At 41.4% G+C, this 22,740-nt stretch overlaps 1 protein-coding gene across 1 annotated transcript in view; it reads left to right on the top strand.

Annotated features, from left to right (window-relative positions):
• Positions 1-11,275, top strand: part of col4a1 (collagen, type IV, alpha 1) — a 50,828-nt gene extending 39,553 nt beyond the window's left edge. Inside the window, exons 37-52 of the mRNA XM_086266358.1 lie at positions 163-302; positions 1,852-1,978; positions 2,090-2,170; positions 2,574-2,672; positions 5,190-5,240; positions 5,325-5,510; positions 5,820-5,953; positions 6,063-6,135; positions 6,236-6,307; positions 6,408-6,536; positions 6,645-6,743; positions 6,834-7,046; positions 7,147-7,324; positions 7,414-7,528; positions 8,805-8,977; positions 9,310-11,275. Of these exons, the coding sequence (XP_086122484.1) occupies positions 163-302; positions 1,852-1,978; positions 2,090-2,170; positions 2,574-2,672; positions 5,190-5,240; positions 5,325-5,510; positions 5,820-5,953; positions 6,063-6,135; positions 6,236-6,307; positions 6,408-6,536; positions 6,645-6,743; positions 6,834-7,046; positions 7,147-7,324; positions 7,414-7,528; positions 8,805-8,977; positions 9,310-9,391 (1,952 nt within the window). The 3' untranslated portion in view covers positions 9,392-11,275. The remainder of the gene's footprint in view (positions 1-162; positions 303-1,851; positions 1,979-2,089; positions 2,171-2,573; positions 2,673-5,189; positions 5,241-5,324; positions 5,511-5,819; positions 5,954-6,062; positions 6,136-6,235; positions 6,308-6,407; positions 6,537-6,644; positions 6,744-6,833; positions 7,047-7,146; positions 7,325-7,413; positions 7,529-8,804; positions 8,978-9,309) is intronic.
• Positions 11,276-22,740: the final 11,465 nt, after the last annotated feature.

Raw genomic sequence — 22,740 nt, forward strand, 5'->3', positions numbered from 1 at the left:
ACAGTCAGTACAATTTAAGTTCTATAAAAACACAAGTGCGAGCACCTGTATTAAGACCGTTTCAGGCAGGGGAAAATCTTAGCTTACATTTCACTGTGACGAGCAACAGCTATGCACATTAAATTAATTGATTGTTAATGGACACATTGTCTGCTTTTGCAGGTCCAAGTGGTCCAAAGGGTGTCAAAGGAGATTTAGGTACACCTGGACATCCTGGATTCAGAGGCACGGATGGAGACAAGGGAGACACAGGATTACCTGGTGAGCCGGGTATTGGCGTCCCAGGATTTCCAGGACAAAAGGTATTCCACTATTAAAAAACCTTTGATTGTTACAACACTGATTCTACAGATACAGGCAGAAATTTGAGTCAGCATCAACTCCACAGTACAATACATATTAATAATTATTATATAAGTAGACAAGATCTATGATGGGCTTTGGTAGCAAGTGTCATTCAATAATAAAAATCATTTCCAGTTTAACAAATACCACTGTGATTCATAGTGAGGGATTCTAATCCTATAATATTCTTATAATTTCAGTACTACAACATTATTCCACCTTGGCTGATTGAATTTAAAATGTGCTGACTTACAAAAATATGAACAGATCCTAATTGTTTATGGTAGTTTCATTTTAACTGAGAGAAGCAGAATATCAACAGCTTCTTCTTTAGCCACTCCTTTGTTTCCTTGCTGGCATCTTCAGTGTTCTGGCTGAGGGAAGGAGGTTCTTGGCCAAGGTTTTTATGATACACGGCCCTGCCCAAGGCATAATGTTTCTAACTCCATGCTCGACTGTGGGGATGGTGTTCTTTGGTTCATGTTCAGATTTCTCTTCCTCCAAACACAGTGGGGCAAGCTTACATCTAACCACGGCGCTTTCTCCCAGGCCCTCTCTGAGTCACTAAGATGTTCAGTGGCAAACTTGAGACGGGTCTTGTACATGTGCCTTTTTATGTGCAAGATTTAACCCATTACGGCATGGTATACCAATGATTTTCTTGGGGACTGTGGTCCCAACTGCCTTAAGATCATTAACAAACTCTTCCCATAACGTTTGGGCTGATCCACAGCCTTTCTCTTGATCATCTTCATGCCATAAGGCAAGATCTTGCATGGAGCTGTTGGTCATTTCCTATTTTTTCCATTTCAGAATAGTCACATCAGTAGTTGTCACCTTCTCACCAGTCAGGTTTACAAATCTTGTTCTTGGTATCCCTTGCCAGGGACAAGTCCAAAGCTCACCTCTCTGGTCTTGCACATGGTGGTGGAGAGGCTGGAATGGGACAAACTGATTCTGTGGTTGTGGTTTATACACATAACGATCTGAGAGCAGGAGTATCTGTAAATGATTGACTGATTGATTGTAATTTGTGTGACACATGGGTACAGCCAATCTGTGGGAGCCAGAATTACGGGTGGTTTTTAATGTATCGGATACTTCATTCAATGACATACAAATCAATTGAAAACTTTTATGTGTTTTTCAGGATCTTTGATTGATATTCTGTCTCTCTCCATAAAAGCTGTTAGAGAAATGAAACACTGTTTATTTCTTTGGAAGTGAACAAACTTAAAATTTAAGGAAATCAAATAATTAAATACAAACTGTATTTGTCAAAAGTGTGAAGATGAAATGATCAACACACTCTGCTTCTCATGTCCAGTGCAGGTCTGATGTTATTAACAGGTCGTCATTACAAGGCTGTTAACTGACACTCAGCAGAGGTGGAAAGGCAAACATCGCAGTAGCTGCCGTTAAATTTTCAAAAATAGTCAGAGTAGTTCCTTTATATTAATGAGCCCTTCCATTTCTTTAATTAGAATTCCTGCTTTATTTGTACAGGGTCAGACTGGCGGGCCAGGATCCCCAGGACAAGCTGGAGATAAGGGTCAGAAAGGCCAAGAGGGCATGCCTGGCAAGCCAGGACTGCCAGGACCCAAAGGAGAACAAGGCAGTCCTGGGTATCAAGGTCGGATTTCAGTCTGGGTTGTCAATTTAGTTTTGCTTACCTGGTCAAATCAAGGTACAGTAGTCATACATGTTGTGTTTTAAGGTGTATTGTGATCTGTGTGTTGTACAGGTCAGTCAGGTAGACCAGGGGACAAGGGTACCCCTGGACTTCCTGGGTTTGTAGGAGAGCCTGGTCAAGATGGCCGGCCTGGTAAGTAAGAGGCTTGTTTATCAGGCAACTGTATCCACATATTTACATTACACAAATTTATTCATGGTTTGAGGCAATCTTGTGGGACACATTTGAGGTAAAAAAAAAAAAAAAAGAGTAATCACTGAGTTGTGATTTTTGGATCAGTAAGGTGAGTGTGCCACTTCTCAAAACTCTCAAAGGGTGGTAACCTTGCTTGACCGTTTTTCACATCAATTATGTTAAGAAACCACTTTGGCTAAATTCTGAGTTTAAATATAAGCTTTTTTGTTTTTTCTGTAATGAGCACTGACAGCTAAATGATGTACGTGTCCCAGGCAAATTAGTGTTTTTGGAAATCAGCAGGTGAAAACTGTGACTCTTCCAGTTTGACACTGTAGTATGTATACTTGTTGTTTTCCAGGCGAAGTTGGCCGGCAGGGGTCTTCTGGTCAAAAGGGAGATAAAGGAGATTCTGGACTTGATGGAATCCCAGGGTCCACAGGAGAGAGAGGACAGCCAGGTTAGTCTGTAAGAAGTTACAAGAAGACTGCCAACCATCCAGTGAGAGAGTTTTTTACTCCACTGTAGGAAAAGAGCCTTCAATCATTTTTTTCAACATCAAAAGCAAAAAAAAAAAACCCTAAACAAAAAAAACTCAAAAAACAAACAAACAAACAAACAAAAATCACAGCTGTTGTAAAAATAGACGTATCCTTTGGACTACATATATTGAAGGATCAGTATTAGCACTGGGGCCATGGCCGTGTTAGGAACCAAACTTGCCTTATTTGGATGAAAGGTTGCTTAGACAACGTTAGCAAGACACATAGGCTAATTCAAGGTAAAGGAATCTCACTGAAAAAAATCTGAGGCAGAAATGTGATGGATGGTCTGTGCCACACAACAAGTCATAAAATTAGATAATCCAATAAAAATGCTCCAAAAGGCACCAACGGCACACACTCAGTGAAGTCCAGTTTAATGATGGAAAGTTATAGATCAGGCCTTGCAGACATAATCAACCCCAGCTCCCTGTCAGGTCACCTATCAGTCTCAAAATTCACTCTCCTCAGATTTTATATGAAACTATAAAAAAAACCTTTTTTTTGTACAAATGTTTTTAATGCTTTGTTTAAATTTTGAGATTTTTTTTACATGCTGGGCTTTTTTGGCTCTTACATGAAACCTTCATTTTTCAGTTCTTTAGGTTGCATCTTAATCATTTTCTTTGAACTTGTGTGAAGCTAAGCTTTAACCTCTGAACCTGAAATTGTGTAGCCATCTTGTACTATATGTCATTCATAAAAAACTAACACATCAGGAAGTATACAAAGAATGAGAATATATATATATATATATATATATATATAAAACACCCAGCACGCCCCTGCGGGCGGTTTATCCTTCAAGCTCGGGTCCTCTACCAGAGGCCTGGGAGCTTGAGGGTCCTGCGCAGTATCTTAGCTGTTCCCAGGACTGCGCTCTTCTGGACAGAGATCTCCGATGTTGTTCCCGGGATCTGCTGGAGCCACTCGCCTAGCTTGGGAGTCACCGCACCTAGTGCTCCGATTACCACGGGGACCACCGTTACCTTCACCCTCCACATCCTCTCGAGCTCTTCTCTGAGCCCTTGGTATTTCTCCAGCTTCTCGTGTTCCTTCTTCCTGATATTGCTGTCATTCGGAACCGCTACATCGATCACTACGGCCGTCTTCTTCTGTTTGTCTACCACCACTATGTCCGGTTGGTTAGCCACCACCATTTTGTCCGTCTGTATCTGGAAGTCCCACAGGATCTTAGCTCGGTCATTCTCCACCACCCTTGGGGGCATCTCCCATTTTGACCTCGGGACTTCCAGGTTATACTCGGCACAGATGTTCCTGTACACTATGCCGGCCACTTGGTTATGGCGTTCCATGTATGCCTTGCCTGCTAGCATCTTGCACCCTGCTGTTATGTGCTGGATTGTCTCTGGGGCATCTTTACACAGCCTGCACCTGGGGTCTTGCCTGGTGTGATAGACCCCAGCCTCTATGGATCTTGTACTCAGAGCTTGTTCTTGTGCTGCCATGATTAGTGCCTCTGTGCTGTCTTTCAGTCCAGCTTTGTCCAGCCACTGGTAGGATTTCTGGATATCAGCCACCTCCTCTATCTGCCGGTGGTACATACCGTGCAGGGGCCTGTCCTTCCATGATGGTTCCTCGTCTCCCTCCTCTTTCTTGGGTTTCTGCTGCCTGAGGTATTCACTGAGCACTCGGTCAGTTGGGGCCATCTTCCCAATGTATTCTTGGATGTTCGTTGTCTCATCCTGGACTGTGGTGCTGACACTCACCAGTCCCCGGCCCCCTTCCTTCCGCTTAGCGTACAGCCTCAGGGTGCTGGACTTGGGGTGAAACCCTCCATGCATGGTAAGGAGCTTTCTTGTCTTTATGTCAGTGGCTTCTATCTCCTCCTTTGGCCAGCCTATTACCCCAGCAGGGTACCTGATCACGGGCAGGGCATACGTGTTGGTGGCCTGGATCTTGTTCTTACCATTCAGCTGACTCCTCAGGACTTGCCTGACCCTCTGCAGGTACTTGGTGGTTGCAGCTTTTCTAGCGGCCTCTTCATGGTTCCCATTCACCTGCGGGATCCCCAGGTACTTGTAACTGTCCTCTATGTCTGCAATGTTGCCTTCTGGTAGTTCAATCCCCTCAGTTCTGACTACCTTCCCCCTCTTTGTTACCATCCGACTACACTTCTCCAGTCCGAATATATATATATATATATATATATATATATATATATATATATATATATATATATATATATGTAGAGAGAGAGAGAGAGAGAGAGAAAAGCTCTCTTCCTCAAACGATTTAAGTAATTTATTTTAAGAGCACATGCTTTAACAAGCAAACACAATTAGAGGATGCAGTGGGCAGTGAACTGTGGTGAGATTATTTCTGTTTGGAAGTAAATTTTGCTAAAACAAATGTTGTTTGCAGCAGTAACTTTAATGTATTAAAATATATCCTGTATCTACCCCTTTCTGCAGGTATGGCTGGAATAGGTTTTCCTGGGCCGCCTGGCGAGCTTGGCAGCAAAGGTGTGGGCCTCTACAACACTGATGTTTATATTGATTCAATTCATAGGACAGCAAAGTTTCATATGTTTTTTCCCCTCACTGCAGGAGACAAAGGCAGTCCTGGCTTTCCTGGCAACCCAGGTATTCCAGGTGTCCCTGGTGTGAAAGGTGATAAGGGATTTTCCGGCCCACAGGGACCTCAAGGACAGCCAGGAGAACAGGGTCCCTCGGGTTTCTCTCTAGAAGGACCTAAAGGAGATAGGGGAGAAACAGGACAACCTGGAGAAGCAGGTACTGTGAGAAAGTAAAGATGCAGATAATTTTTTGCTTCATGGTGATGGTAAAAAGGACTACTTATACTTTATACTCTGTTTAAGCAGTCGAAGCACTTTCAGCTACAAATCTCATTCACCTAGTCGTACACACATTTTCTATACCTAAGCAGTTTTATATAATGCTCACACACTTCCACTCTGATGGATGCATCAGGGGAAACTCCGGGGAAGTCAGGGCATAAAAAGTGCATAAACATGGTTATTTATTCCAGATACAGTAGTTGATAGATTAAAAAAAACAACTTTCTTTGTCTTTATCAAACAGGAATCAAAGGACAACCAGGACCTGCTGGCTTTCCAGGCAGAGATGGACAGAAGGGAGAGAAAGGAGATCAAGGTCTCCAGGGTTTCCAGGGAGAGTCGGGAATAAAGGGGGATTCTGGATTACCTGGACTGCCGGTATGTCATAAGGCTGTTTTCAATTTGAGCTTTCCTCTTGCTGTAAACATTAGATAGTGTTCCTTCAGAGGAGAGAGAGCCATTACAATATTTATGTTTTTGATTACAGGGAGCACCTGGGCTTCCAGGTCTTGATGGACCGAAGGGAGAGATAGGATTACAGGGTGTAACTGGCTTCCCAGGTGAGTGTATTCAGAGTGATATATTTGTGTGTCATCTGCATCTGTTCAAGCAATTATGGAAAAAAATAATTATGGTAAAACAAACTTTTACCAACCCCAGGACAAAAGGGTGTTGCTGGAGACTTTGGATATAGAGGTGAAGCTGGAGACAGAGGATTCCCAGGCGAAAAAGGTAACACAAGAATGAAACAAACTTAGCTGTGGTAATATTGATGTTATTAAATGTTAATGTATTAAACGTCTTTAAATTAAATATTTATGTCTTATTTTAGGTAACGAAGGCCCTCCTGGTCCTCCCGGCCCTCAAATGTTCATAAAAGGAGACATTGGCTTCCCAGGAATTCAAGGTTTACCGGGACCTCAGGGGCCATCTGGGCTTCCAGGGCAGAAAGGAGATAGAGGTGATGGTTATACCCCATTTAGACCGCTGTCACACAACAGCTCACTCCTGCTCGCCTTTCACCCACACCCTTTTCAATAACGCTACCATTTTCATTCATTTTTCTCAGGTGTGACAGGTTTTCCAGGGTCAAAAGGCGAAGAAGGTCTCCCTGGATATAATGGTCAGAACGGGGTCAAAGGAGAGCCTGGCTTTCCAGGGCCACAAGGTGAGACACTCCACGTGATTAATGCACGGTGTTGGTGCTCTTTGCTGTGCTGGCATTTTTTTGGTTCTACTGATTTCTTCATATCTTTAGGACCTAGAGGACACCCTGGCCCGCCTGGACCTAATGGTGTTCCAGGCCCAGCCGGTCCACCCGGCCCCTCGTCCATGGATCACGGTTTCCTTGTAACACGTCACAGCCAATCGGTGGACATCCCACTGTGTCCCGAGGGAACCTCTCTCATATATGATGGCTACTCCTTGCTCTACTTCCAGGGCAATGAGCGCTCTCATGGGCAAGACTTAGGTGAGACGATATGAATAGAAGGAAGGCCTCAATATAAAGCAGGGACATAACGGAAAATATCTGTGGGTTCATTTGATATTCTTTTGGCTTTGCATTTTAGGTACGGCAGGCAGCTGTCTAAAAAAGTTCAGCCCCATGCCCTTCCTCTTCTGTAATATCAACAATGTGTGTAACTTTGCCTCCCGTAATGATTACTCCTACTGGCTCACCTCACCTGAGCCCATGCCCATGAGCATGGCACCCATCACTGGTGAAAGCATTAAACCCTTCATCAGTAGGTAAGTCACGATTTCTTTACACTCTGCTGTTTCACATGTGTTTGATGCTTGATTTGACTCGTGCTGTTCTCATATGAATTTGTGCACAGGTGCGCTGTATGTGAAGCTCCAGCCATGGTGATAGCAGTTCACAGTCAGACCATTATGATCCCACCGTGCCCCGAAGGCTGGGACTCTCTGTGGATCGGCTACTCCTTTGTTATGGTAAGACAGCTCTGGTCTCTCAAATATATTTGTCCACCATGGATGAATAAGTCATGGCTATATAATAACGACTCACCATGAGCATTTCAGAAATGTAATTATGAGTAGTGCAAGGTTGTAATTGCTGCACTGTGACAAAGAGGGCTGATATGTGCACAAGTGTTGAATCAGTTAGTGGCTGTGAAGCAGATCACAGTCACCCAAGGGAAGCACTTCTGTTTTCTGTGCTGTCTATATTTGCTGACTACAGAGAATGAGATCAAGCTGCGTTCCCTGGGTGTTGGCTCAGTACACTCCATTATAAACTGCAGTATTATTCATTGCAGTCAGTACTCCTTCAATCAAAAGTGGATTGTTTTTCCATTTGTAGTAATTTATATTTGGCAGGGTGAATCAGGTGGAGATGAGTGTCATGGGGTGATTTGTGACAGAAGGATAGCAGCAAGAGTGAAAGGGAATGTTTGCAGATGGTGGCACTGACAAAGAGGGGGGGTTGCTAGCTTAGGATGCTAAGATGTTAATTGGGAGTGACCAGGATGATTAGAAATTCTGTTATCAGAGTTTGAGAAGAAGGCGACTCTCATCCAAGAGGCTTCTTCGGTCCTAAAACCTCTCGTCAAGCTCCTAAGACTACAGTACCATGACCTGGATGACTGAGAACCCACTGAGACATATATCAGGGCGACAGTTCAGGGTGAGCAGCTTGGGGACAAAGAGAGGTAAGGCTGAGGCTTGTGCAGAGGAGGAATAGGGCAGTTTTTGGACAAAGAATGTTAAAGATGGAGCTGCCAGACAGGAAAAGAGGAAACCACAGAGAAAATTCATGAATGTAGTGAATGAGGACATGCAGAGAGGAAAGAGTGAGATGGAGGCAGATTGTTCACTGTGCTGACCGCTAAATGGAGCGACCAAAAGAAGAAGAAATAATTTATATTTAGTGATATGCCTGTGTTCTGCACATACATGTAATGCTAAACCCCTGAAAGTTAACAGAATTACTTAAGTGAGAAATAGTGTGAACTTAAAAGAGCTGAGGCAAAGGCGGGTTGCAAAGCAGCTTTCAAACCCAACAGCATCTGTGGAAAGATGCTTAAGTAGCGTGCTCTATATGAGGTATGACAAACACATGTTATCAGCTGATGTGGGATGGCAGTGAGATCAGCTGATACTAGACTTTGCTTGTTTTTGTAAATAAGAAACGCCAATAAAACTCTGTTAGTTATTGTCTTATAGATGTAAAAGGCCCCTCATTAATTTGCATTGCATGTTTGTGTAGCACACCAGTGCTGGTGCTGAGGGTTCGGGCCAGGCTTTGGCTTCTCCCGGTTCCTGTCTGGAGGAATTCCGTAGCGCTCCATTCATCGAGTGTCACGGTCGAGGAACCTGCAACTATTACGCCAACTCCTACAGCTTCTGGCTCGCTACCATTGAAGACAGTGAAATGTTTACGTAAGGCAGAACTCTGACACGCAGACATTGACTTTCTTGACTTTTTAAAAAAATTCAAATTACTCAACAACTTTGAGAAATGCTTTTTTTTGCTGACCTTTAAATTCATGACCTTGCTCCAGTTTATTGTAAAACATCCAACAGTATTTTTGGATCTGCTTATCACTGTAACAAACTTCTGACAACACTCAAACAAAGCTTTTAGTAATTTTGTGTGTTGGTACAGGGCAGTGAGACAAGCTCATCTGCCTGCTGTTGTTAAGTTATCATCACATTTCCCTCAAGTTTACATCATGGGTATATAATATTTTTTTCACTCTCCCTCTTTTCAGGAAACCCGTCCCAGCAACGCTAAAAGCCGGCAGCCTCCGAACACACATAAGCCGCTGTCAGGTTTGCATGAAGAGGACATAAGCAGCAATACCAAAGGCCTCCGAAGAGCAATAAGGCGTGCGCTGACGTCATCAACTTAGCTTTATTTCCCATTTTCTAAAGGATGGTGCTATTGCCCTGCCTGGCATTTAGGATAGGATCATGGCCAGAGACTGAAACCAAACCACAGAGACCAAGTGGCCGCTTGCTCCATGCAGAAACACACAATCACAACATGTTAAGTGTGACACCCAGTTTACCACTGCACTGACATGCCCCCTGAACTGGTAAACTGGTGTTAATTTTGAAAGGGCTGTGTGTGTCAGTCAGGTGCTATTGAATCTTATGTGCCTTTTTCTTTTCATTGTTTTTATTTCCATTCCCTACCAGTGTTTCAAAGATATAGCAACACAATATGATATACGTTCACACCTTAGTTAAACCCTACTAATGTAAAAGCTAGGACTTACCACTGGTTACAGATGCTTGCCATTTATACCGCCATAAAGTTGCAGACACAGATGTACAGTATGCTACTCACTCTGTTGTAAATACAACACATTCCTTCTTAACATAGTTCAACATACTCGCCTCAGGTTATTGATGAGTTACTTTGTGTGTTATTAATCCCATTTTTATTTATAAGAGTTCTGAGAATATGTTCGACGCGAGTGTATCTGAGATGCCATATATCCGAAAAGAATGTGTTAATGCGTGAAAACCATCGCCTTATTAACATACAAAACAGCACTGAAATAGCATTACCAGGCATGTGACTGTGTGTGTGTGTGTGTGTGTGTGTGTGTGTGTGTGTGTGTGTGTGTGTGTGTGTGTGTGTGTGTGTGTGTGTGTGTGTGAGAGAGAAAACAAGATTTGAGTGGCTTGGAAATGGCATGCGTGTTGCAATGTCTACATATATATTGTTGCACAACCCTGTTGTTAACATGACAAATGCACACAAAGAAATAGCCAAGAAAAAATCATCCTTCTTGTGTTTTTTCTCTGTACAAACCTTGTTTATAACAGTTGTTTCCAAGATTTTACCCCCTTAAGTGAAACATATCCTCATCATCTGTGATCCTAAGGAGATGCACGTGTATAGATACATAACTTGTATTTGCAGTTTTGGATGTGTACTTGACTGTTTCCCTTTGTGAAATGCTTTTTTGTTATTCCTGTTTATTTAGTGCAAAGTGTAATCCTCTCTAAAGGTCATGATGTTACTTCTCTCCGAGTACTCTGGCTTCCTCCCACACTCCAAAGACGTGCACGGGGTTCGGTTAATTGGTGATTCTAAAGTGGCCATAGGCGTGAATGTGAGTGCAAACGGTTATCTGTTTCTCTGTGACAGACTGGCAACCTGTCCAGGGTGTACCCCGCCTCTCTGGGATAGACTCCAGCCCAGATGTGACCCTGAATTGGACAAACTGAAGGACCACGGATGGATCGATGAGTCATAATGTGATGGTTACGCAATCAGGTCGAGGACATATAGTGCCTATGCAGGTTAAAATCCTTTAAAAGGTCTTAGCATAGAGTTGTGTAGATTTGTTTCTTTATGTACAGCATCTGGAGAAAACTTGCGAATATTAATCTTAGAAAGCCTGTTGGACCTCAAATGTTCTCCGGAGCTCCGAAATAGCTTCAACAGCTCTGAAAGGGACATTTCTGTGTCCCTTTAAGAGCTTTTGAAATATGCAAAGTTAAGGCAATGACTGTACACTGACTGCAACCTGTTTTTGTTTGAATATGAGCCCTACTTGGGATAAAATGCTCAGACATTTGTAGAGTATTAGAATTATTTTCCAGCGTTAAACAAGCCTTTCCTAACAGTGATTACCAGAACAGAAAATACTTTTTAATATTTCACTTCCAAACTGTGTAATTCCTGAAATAAAATGATTTGTAGGAATTGTTTAAAAATTATTATTTTGTGTTTCCTGTTTCCAACATTTTTAACGCAGTACTCCAGAAATGTCACTAGAGGGCAGCATCAGCATACACAGAGCAAGTTGCTGCTTTCTTATATGAAAGCTCCCAGTATGTGTGACTCCAAAGCTCATTTTGTTTTTACTAGTCACTAGGCAACAGCATGCAGCAAAAGCTTACTCCAGCTATATTATGACCAATAAATTAAATGCAACGTTTGTAGCAACCCTTCTACAGTGTGCTGCAGCCACTACCTCAGCACTTCTGCAGGGACTGTGGCCAACAAACCCATTCACCCCACAAAAACACAAACCGATCAATACATTCTGCAGAGAACCAGATAACCCCCCCTTTCAACTCGCGTCTCGTCTTTCATTTATTACCGGAATCCTATCCCTTCTTTCCTTTCTTGTCACCAGACAGACAAACACAGCCCATGACCCCTGGCTGTCTTCATAAACATGTCAAACGGGGCCTTGACCTCTGACCGGTGACAGCAAGGTCATTCAGGTGGAAGTCAGGCTGGATGGTCACAACACACTGAAAGGTCTAATGGTCAAATGGCACACGCAACATGGAGCAACGGGCCGAGGAAAAATGATTATTTGTTACAAAGATAAGAACACGTGCGCACTTTAGCCTCATTGAGGAGAAGTCACTGGGCTTTAATATAACCCACTAAGAATTTTTGCCACTGGTTTTTCAAGTAAAACTAACACTTTATTTTACACATTCACGGGAAAGAACAGAATAATTTTGTTTTGGAATTGAGAAAAAACTGTTGTTTAATAACCTTTAATTAATGCAGTATGCAAAGTAAATAGTGAAAATTGGTTCTTCTACATTTAAGTTAACATATCATTATTGCCTGAATTGATCTATCATTTTTGTTGAAGTTAATTCTTAATTTTTGGAGACTGAATCAACTGGTTGTTGGCGATATTCATTTATTCATTTATTATTCATTCATGACTGAATGTCACATACAAATAGAAAGATACACAAAGTCAATGTCATGTGGTTGGGGAAGGTAATCAGCCTTGCTAAGGGGCTTTAAAGTTCAAAATTAACCCCTTTAGGTTTCTTAATACTGCTTGTTGTTTGCTAACACTGCTTGAGACTCAACTTAAGAGTTACAATCTCCTGCAGAGAGCTGGGCTTTGTGCCAGCTTAAACTCCAGCTTAAACTGTATGATGTTTTTTTTTTCATAGAGACAGTGTCCTGCTAATATATGGTTCCAATGAACAAGGTTCATTTTAAATAATGTGCTTTGTTAGCACCGAAATGTTAGTTTGTGAGGAATGCATGTTTTCTTGTACTTAAATGTGCCGTGTTTGGGAACCTGTCCTGATTCATCACCATGACCTTTCTCCGGAGTGGATCAGTGGCAGAGTTCAGCAACTTTACAAGCCTTTTGACCAAAGCTTAGCCAAATACAGATTAGGCTCAAAAGCCATGCAGGTGTCTCAAACATGCTACTCGTGCAGCTGCAACACACTGTAAACCAAGAATGAGATTGTCTAAAAAAACACAAACATCTTGTTAACACTGCTTGCCTTTTCTGCAAAAAACTAGAATGCATTTCCGTTTTCATTTCGGGAACAAAGAGTCTCAGAAAATGATTTTAAATATAGGTCTCTATAACGCTGCAGGCTACAGTTTGATAAGTTGGGATGATTGCACCGTCCCCCTGCTGAAAACAATAAAAAAAAAAGCTCAGTAAAACTCATAATAATGTTGATGCAACGTTTGTTTTTTTTAACTTACCATATATTTAACAGTAAATTAAGGACTATTTATCATGTTTCTCATGACAATTGTCTCTTTAGTCGCTGCAATCACTGAAGCTTTTCATTCAAAATAGAGCTCTAGACCAGGACAAGTGCCAGTGATTGCTCTGTTTTTTAAAAAAAATTGTTCTAATCATTTATTTTTTACTATTGGCTGCTGATGCTATTGATGGCTTCACACTGGCTGGACTCTTACACAAATCACACAAAATAAGTTCAGGACTTCACATTTGAACAGCTTAATTGTGTTTTTGTTAAAAGCTCTGCCACAAACTTGTTTTCATTGCTCTGCCTGATTAGACCTCCAGTCAGGTGGAAGTTGAGTGGAGCTATGCTGGGAACTGTTTGAAAACCACCTTAATTAGAATGACATTGTAAAAGTGGTGCAACAAAAAGTCAACACCCAGTCCTGAGGGTGTGATCTGACTATTTATTTCATTATTTAAGTTACTTTTGTGTTATGGCATAAAGCAGCTTGGACAAGAACTAGAACTGGCCATAGCACAGCTCTTAGGTTATTACCAGCTTCTTATCAAGCTGTCACTGTCCTCCTCCACTGCAGCCATCCTTTTGTTCTGCTGTGAAAGACATTAAGGTATCTCTTGAGTGAGGGCTAATATATATATACTCCTTTAAATGGCTGTACTTTGGAAAGCCTTGCAAGTTTGAGTGTCAGACTGTGTGGAGAGAAGAATAACAGCAGAAAAGTGTCACTGCTCTTTTATGCGGTCGTTTATCTGACCCTGCTCCTCACTGAGATTAATAGGGAGTGAATTGAGGACACTTTTAAAACAAGTGAAGGATGGACGTCAGGAGATTCAAAGAACAGAGATTCAGAATTTGATTTAATGTGCATATAAATCACTAAACCGTGCATGCTGTATACTTAATGCTCACCGGCCACTTTATTAGGTCCACCAGTTCAGTTGCTTGCCAGTGCAAATATTTAACCAGCCAATCACATGGCAGCAACTCAGTGCAATTTATTCATGTAGACACCTGCTGAATTTCAAACTGAGCATCAGAATGGGGAAGAAAGCTGATTTTAGTGAGTTTGAACATGGTTGCTGGTGGCAGATGGGCTTGTCTGACTATTTCAGAAATTGCTGATCTATTGCAATTTTCCCACAAAACCATCTCTATGGTTTATGGAGAAAGAAAATATCTACTGCGCGGCAGTTCTCTGAGAGCCAGAGGCTGAAGGAGAATGGCCAGACTGGTTTAAGCTGATAAGGTAACAGTAACTAAATAACCACAAAAACAAAGTGTGCTGAAGAGCATTTCTGAACATGCAACACATTAAACCATGAAACAGCAGGAGAAGACCCCACCAGGTACCACTAGTGTCAGCTAAGAACAGGAAACTGAAGCCACAGTTCACACAGGATCAACAAGATTGCACAACAGAAAACTGGATGAGTGCTGTTGACTGGACGAATTTTCATTTCTGCAGTAACTTTTGGTTTGGATTGCATTTACATAGCGCTTTTCGAGAGCCTCAAAGCGCTTTACAATTCTACTATTCATTCACACACTGGTGGAGGCAGCTACAGTTGTAGCCACAGCTGCCCCAGGGCAGACTGACAGAAGCGAGGCTGCCATATTGCGCCATCAGCCCCTCTGGCCATCACCAGTAGGCGGTAGGTGAAGTGACTTGCCCAAGGACACAACGACCAGGACAGACAGAGCAGGAGATCGAACCGGTAACCTTCCGGTTACAAGATGAGCTTCCCAACCCCCTGAACTAACAGCATTGTTCAAATGCTGTTGACAATCAAAGTAATTTGGTTTATTTATGAGAGACAACTAAAGGAAAACAAAGGCATTATCTTTTTATTTGTGGCCAAAGTTTAATCCCAACAAGAATTCTTTGATGTGCAGTTTATCATATTGCTTTATCACTTTTTAAATTTACAGTCTGCATCTTTTTGCAGCTCCAGTCATCTAGCAGTGGCTTTGTAATGCTGGGCAACTCCCTGATTCCCATTGACAGCTGGTTTATGGGGAAGAGGATCAGGTGTTAAGAGGCATGATCCTCCTTGACAGTGCGTGGTGCAATCTTTGGTCTGCATGGATGCTTTAAGCTCCTGTGTTATACCCTCTTGTTGGTGAGTGCACATATTGAAAAAAGAAAGGTGCAATGGAGGTAAAATATAGTCTCCACTGTCAACAGTTGTCATCAGAACTAGTTTTTCCCTTTTCTGCACCAATGGTATTGCAGCTAGATGTTATGTGCGCTGGGGAAAGTAATAATTTTGCCTCACACTCAGCTATAGGGAATCTGTGGTTTAACATCTATCTATCTATCTATCTATCTATCTATCTATCTATCTATCTATCTATCTATCTATCTATCTATCTATCTATCTATCTATCTATCTATCTATCTATCTATCTATCTATCTATCTATCTATCTATCTATCTATCTATCTATCTATCTATGGTATATGTATATATTGCTAACATAAGTTGTTATTAATTTTTGTTGTTTATATTTTCTTGTACCAAATTCACAGAGATCAGCAAACACGTCCACCATAACACACAGACACGCTCATCTCTCAGCACGATTACTGGAGCTGTAACTCCATCTGTAGAGCCTGGCACTCATGTGAGGTCTGATCACGATCTCAGCATGATCGGAAATCTGATGTTCTCACATGGAGCCAAACATGGTGCTTCCTCTTCCTCCACAGACATTTTTAAGTCAATGCACAGTGTCCACTCAGAAATATGGAAATAGCGTGGCAGTGTATGAATGAGAGGAGAACAGTACGCCTCCACAGTCAAGCGGAGGAGTAAAAAAGAAGAGTGAACGTCACAGTAACAGAGAGTGCGTGGGCGCAAGAGGAAGAGTGGGAGTGAAATTGTGGGAGGCATTCCAGTACTCTCTCAATCTGTCTTTTATCTTTATTCATCTCAGTTAAATAACTCTTACACATTTCAAATAACTCTTCACTCTTCTCTCACTGCCATACTCTTCGTTTATTGCAGAGCTATCAATTAATTAGTACTTTGAAATAACCCCCTTTTGGCTGCTCACTTATTTCCCATGGGGTTGCCACAGCGGACGCATCTACATGTTTTGGCACAATTTTACATTCCTGACAAAACCTTCTCATTTATCCAGGCTCAGGACTGATAAAAGGGCTACAACAGCTTACGACCCCACGAGGCTGGGTTTGTGCCTCATGATTCCGAATCAAGGATATTTGGATATTTTGCGTATGGTTAACTATCGTGGAGCCAAGTATTAAACCAGTATTTTCTTTTATTCATTTACTTGTTTCACCACAACTTGTCAAAGAGAACAAAACAAAAAAAAAGGACAAAGGATTGTTGGGTGTGTTGCATTACAAATGAACATTCTCCTGTAAATACACTTTTTATGTGACAGAGTAGCATAGTAAATGAACATGTTGTCAGTTGCATAAATTCTTTGATTTTCTCCAGAATGGATGAACAGAATCAAACATCAAAGATGCCCTTTCGTGCTTGCTACAATCAGCTGACTTCATTTTTTATGGGTAATGAAAGTTGTGGTAATTTGGGGCTTTGAATGATTTCTTTGAAATGTTCTTTTTCCAGGCTGGAATGATTGTAGAGTGTCTTTATTTTGAACTTTCTCTAAGCCAAAATATACATACAGGTTCAAATATGTGCATACATTCACTGAACTATTGGTGCTCAAAGTTCTGCAATGTCTTTTAGCTTGACAAGACCAAAGCTTCTTGTTAGTGCTCACTGTTAACGACAACTTTTAGTTTCTTTTTTTCCAGTATAAAAAGGATTTGTTTGACAGTGGATTGACCAATACTCAGAATAATGGGAAACTCCACAGAACTCAGTGAAGATCTAAGAAGGAGAATTGTAAATTTACATAAGAAGGTCTCTTAGAGCCATTTCTAAACAACTCCAGATTCTAAGATCATCAGTTCAAACAACTGTATGTAAACAAGTTATTCAGATGTGTCACCACTTTTCTGGTGGAAGAAGATCCAAGCCTTGGATGAAAGGGAAATGTTCAGGAACAACCGAGCAACCGCCAGGGCAAAAACCTGCCACGAACTGGAAACTGCTGGAACACCAGTATCACTGTCCAGTGAGCGAGTATCATGTCACCATAGACTAAGAGTACTAACCAAGAAAGAAACCTGACACCTACAAGGTCAGCTGACATTTGCAGCTACTTATATTAACAGCCAAATGCTTTCTCAAGAAAAATTCTAGGGTCAGACGAGACGAAGACTGAGCTTTTGGTCGCGAAGACATGAAGTATGTTTGGAGAAGTGAAGGTGAAGTTTTTCAAACCTAAGAACATTATATGACCTATTAAGGATGGTGGTGGTAGCATCACAGTTTAAGACGACTTTGTATTATTTTGTACAAATATTAGTGGGGATATATTTATATATTTCAGCCTGCATTTTTACTTTTGACGCTAAATTAGTGCAAAATGCAAAACCTGTGTTTGCTGTACAAACATTTCACTCTGAAAAACAAGCAGTTCAACGAAATCATTAAAACCCACAAATTACCATGACATTCATACCCACGATGAGTCTATGCAAACGTCCGACCGTGACTGTGCGTCACAAGGCCTCTGAGACCATGTTGTGGCATAATGCAAAAGAAAAGCAGCAAGCATTCTAACCAGAGGTGGTAAAGTCCAAAGAAAAACAAAGGGAGTTAAAAAAAAAAAAAAACTCTGTTTACTCTTGCCTACACTGCAGATTGGGGACTTTGCCTGCGCATCTAAACCGGAAAATGAGTGGTCTGGGTAAAAGAGGAATTCTGGAGGTGTGGGAGACACTAAGGTTGTTTGCAGTGTGGCATAGGGAAAATAATCACTTCAGCTCAATTTACCAGAAATAAGCAGATGAGCTATTATGGCTGAACGCCCAACACTAAAGTCTGTGAAGCTGGTTTAATTCAGTGATGTCTGCTACCCTTGATGTAAACTAGCACTGAACATGAACACCAAAGCTGCTGTGCACCAGTCTAACACAGCGCATTAATGTAAACTTTACCACAGTACTGGAAACTGACATGTATAACCTGCACTAAACTGTGCAACTTTTGAATAACAAAATTTTGTTTTGCAGGATATTTCACAATAAAAACTTTAGCAACTTATCATGTATAAATCTGATATCTGATCAAAATACTCTAAAATATTACATGTAAGATTTAAATTTCCATTTTATCAAATGTAACTGACCAGTCCTCAGCTTTCAAAATAACCCTCGTCTTCCTCTGCTGTCCTGTATATTTTTTTGCATGTTTCTCCATCTCAGAGTGAACTTATCTCATATTCTGGGAAATGCAGCAGCTGTACATTTATAGCAAACACACTGTGTGGAAAACTGCACAAAGAAACTGTCTGTCTTTGCGGATATTTGCTGTGCTGTTTCAAATGTTGAATTTGTACCTCCTTAAAAATCTTAAAAAATGTTATTCTTTTTATGCTTGGTCCTCTTCTGTAACACCAGCTGGATCCTGAAGTACAGCGACCGCAACTTATGAACATCTGCACTACAAAAACAATCTGGACGATCCTTTTGTTTCATCTCTTCATTTGTGATAAACACTAGTGATGAATAAGCCAATAAGTATGTCTTTCATGTGATATCGTTCCCTTCGTTTAGGCTAAAATCAATTTGATGTTTAAAGGGAATCAATTACACAATATAACTGACCTCAAATCTATAACACCTCAAAAAAGGTGTAAAATGGTAACGCTTAGTGTTGGTTTCCAGGGTGTAAAAAGGCAGCACCCAGTGCTCCTTATTTCAAAGATCTTGGCTTCAAAGGATTGTGCTAAAGCTGCAAATCAGAGCTTTAAATGAGCTTCCGAATAAATCAGCTGGTGAAATCACACCTCTCAATGTCCATCTTTATATGCGGCCTATGCTTGGCAGGAAAGTGAGCATAGTTCCTAAAATGGTGAAAGCTATTGTCACAAGTATGTTAGAATTTACTTGGAAGAAGTGCAACATTCAGGAAAACTATTGTGTAAAATGACTGGCAGTCAACGCACGACGGTCTGTTTGGCCCTTCTGGACCACCAGCATGATCAGATGGTTGGCATTTGTGGACTGCCCATGTCCAGCACAGGGAACAGAGGATGGGACATAGTGTAGGTGGGTGTCAGACAAAAAGGGGGACTAGAGAAATCTCCACAGGAATGAAGGCATGTAGGAAGAGATGGCCAAACGAGCCACTTTCAGAGACTGCATGCTATCCAATTTAAACCTGGATCTGGATTAGACTCCATTCCTATGCATGTGATCTGAAATATGCAGAGGAATGCATCTATATAATGACATCCTTACAGATGCCTCGTAAACAGGGACAAGAGCATAGGAGTTTTGATGCATGCATCTTCTTTGGTTACAGAGACAGGAGGGAAAAAGGTACACTCTGTACAGTCCAGTCTTCACACCAGTGAGGAATAGTGATTAGGTACTAATCTTTCCTGGTGCGAGAAGGGATCGTGGGTGAAGTGTGAACATTAGCAGCCAAGGCTGTGAAGACTCAGTTAAAATTACATTTTTAAAAAAACACAAGTTTTCCTTCCTTTAATATATATATATACAAAATTAACAAGGACATGTAAATAAATAAAAACACATAGCACTCTGACATTCTCATTTTCATCTATGTCTAACCTTTGTTTCATTCACGGTAAAACAAAAAGATGGCAGCACTATCGTCAGCATTTGTAACCTCTTCACGTCACGATGTTAAAACGATCGGTAATGATAATTCAACTGCCAGCTAAGGAGAAATTATATCTTATTAAACATGGCACTGGCATCTGTCTTAATGTCGTTTTCAGCGTAAAAGGTTGGGGTATAGGTCTTGGCTTACTGCACAATGTGCACAGTCTGTTTAAAAGACCACGCCATCCCTTACATTTCAATTTATCCGTGGCCAAAAAATTGTACAGCCGCGCATTGTACTTACTAATCACCTTTTTACAATGTTTCATGCTAAATTACCTCGGTTAATACTATCAGCGGGATCTCTTATTGACTTGGCTGCTTCATTTACACGATGAGTGAAGTCTTCATCGACCTCAAGGACCATTAAAAAAATGTGTTCCTACTAACAGAGCTCCAGCTACAGCAGAGAAAATGGCTGTGTGTGTGTGATACTAACACTTGCACTAATCTTAGGACATACTTAAAGACAAAGGTGAAACAAAAAGATGCGTTCTTTACTTTCACTTTAATAATCTGTACGTTGGACTAAAAGCTGCACTGATATATAAGCAGAGCTACACGAATGACACGAAATCACGAAATCGCCAGTGTCCTGTGCTATATTGTGTTGTGCCCCGTGTTATCTGATGGCATTGCCTACAATATTATTTGCTCTTTCGGGATTGCTGATTTTCTCAGCAGCTGCTGAATTATTGAACAAAGCTATCATTACACCAGCAGACCAAGTATTTACAATACTATTAGGGCCTGATGTGCCGTAAATGGACCTTTCCATTAGCTGCTGTGAAGGCCAGAGTAACACCTGCATCAACAAAAACACACGCGTGTGCGCTTGCAGACACGAATGCTGTCACACAGTTGTTGTGGGGCGACCCCCATGGGAGTTGGTTATTTTTCAACAGCAGCCTGAGTACGTCAGAAAATGTGCTTACACTGTGGCGACACATGCTGGCTCAACAGTATTACGCAGCGTGGCTGTCCTTCAACATCTCAGGAGACTTCATGTTAAACACACAATCGCATACAGAAGCCCTGCGGTGACAGCGAGTGTGAAAGATATAAGCCTTTGCCTTTCTGGATTACCTTCGCTTCGTGCTTGCATATGTGCTTTGGGCATTTCATATTTGTGTTCCGTGAGTCTTTTCCATCATTTTTCCGTCATGATAGGCCATGAAGGGAAAGCTATAAAGAGACCAGTAACTGCAGCCGCCCTCCAGAGAGATAAAGGATGCCTTTGGCCTTTTCACTGTGGAAACTTCCATGTTTACAGACTCCACCACCGATTTCCGTGTGTCTCAATCAGCTGACAAGCTGTTACATGAAGCAATAACATGGTTTGCCAATACTTGATTCACTAACTGACCCAGTTACCCTTATCATGCATACATACACACAAGCGCGACTGTTTCCACACCTGCAGGTACGAGCTTTTTTACATTGCCTTCCTTGCAATTTCACTTTCACAAAAAATTTTTTATAGTACAAGTCCAGTTTGAAATTCACGGAAAAGCTACTTTAAAACTGACATTGGCTAAGCCCTACGCCCCATTGTTTGACTGTTTCACAACATACTCTAAAACATGTGGCACATTTTAAAATAATACTTTTTTTCATGCCATTGCAACCAAAAATAGTCTCATTTTGATTCATTTGGTGTCAGTATTTGGCTATTTAGCTTCTTGCAATGGCTAAAAGTGCCCTTTACTATTTAGTTTTAAGTGCTACATTCTGACCCCGGACTAACCGTCAGAGGATGCTAGCTTTCTACAATCAAACATTACAGTTTTTCTCAGTCGCTTTGGTGCGTTTCTCAGATCAGAATTGAAATTCTCATAACTATTAGTTCAACCTCCACAACACTCAGTCATTTGTGCACATCGTAGTAGCAATTTCTCCTCTCTCTGAACAAACTGCAAATGATTTTGGACATGAATCAGTTGCTTCCATACATTTCCCTGCTGCTTTCTGACATTTCCATTTGCTTATGTCATGTCAGTCAAAAGTAATCATACCTATGGATGCTGAATAGTCGTTCCCAATAAAACTAATAGTCATACATCCATTGCTTGAGTCATCACACACAAAATTGTTGAACTAGTTATCACATGCCAAATATTGGCCATCTGTCAAGCAAATCCTATACCTTTCTGTATCATTGTTCCTGGAAATGTCTGAACAATTGATCTCAGGTGAATTACAGCTGTCACTCATGAGGTTGTTCACTGTCAATTATGGATGAATCCTGTGAATCCCCAATTGGCAAGCATATATAAACTGCGCAGGAGCTAGTGTGTAACATTTCTACACTTCTGTGACACAAACAGTATACACTGTAATGTACTGTGCCATCTCAGACAACGGCGTCCTCACCCATATCCCCCTTCTTGGTCCATACAATACCCAACATCTCCTGACATTTTTAGACACTCTTTACAGGGACCTAGTCCCTGAGAATGAGAGAGGTGGAGGCCAACTCAGCAAGTATGTTGTTGTCTGGGATAATGTCCGTTTTCACCACTCCCATCAGGTCAGAGAGTGGTTTGCAGCACATGACAGAATTCTGGTTGAATATCTCCCTCCATATTCCCCATTCCTTAATCCAATAGAGGAGTTTTTCTCTGCCTGGAGGTGGAAAGTTTATGACCGGCATCCACATGAGCAAATGGCCCTGCTAGCAGCCATGGATGCAGCATGTGACGACATCACAGCAGGGTCCTGCAGAGGATGGATTCGCCACTCCAGGAGATACTTTCCTCGCTGCATTGCGAGGGATAACATCTGTTGTGATGTAGATGAAAATATGTGGCCAGACAGACAGGAACGTCTGGATGTGCCAGAATGATTTACTGTACTGTTACATGTGCTGTTTATTGTTCACATTAGTGCACAGCTCTACCAAATGGGTGATTTTATGTTTACATGTATTCTACAGTGAACAAGTG

The sequence above is a fragment of the Aulonocara sp. 'chitande type north' Nkhata Bay genome, linkage group LG16, assembly GCF_057382095.1.
Source record: "Aulonocara sp. 'chitande type north' Nkhata Bay isolate Kocher_YH1m ecotype deep benthic linkage group LG16, A_spYH_male_GT1.1, whole genome shotgun sequence".
Lineage (NCBI taxonomy): Eukaryota > Metazoa > Chordata > Actinopteri > Cichliformes > Cichlidae > Aulonocara > Aulonocara sp. 'chitande type north' Nkhata Bay.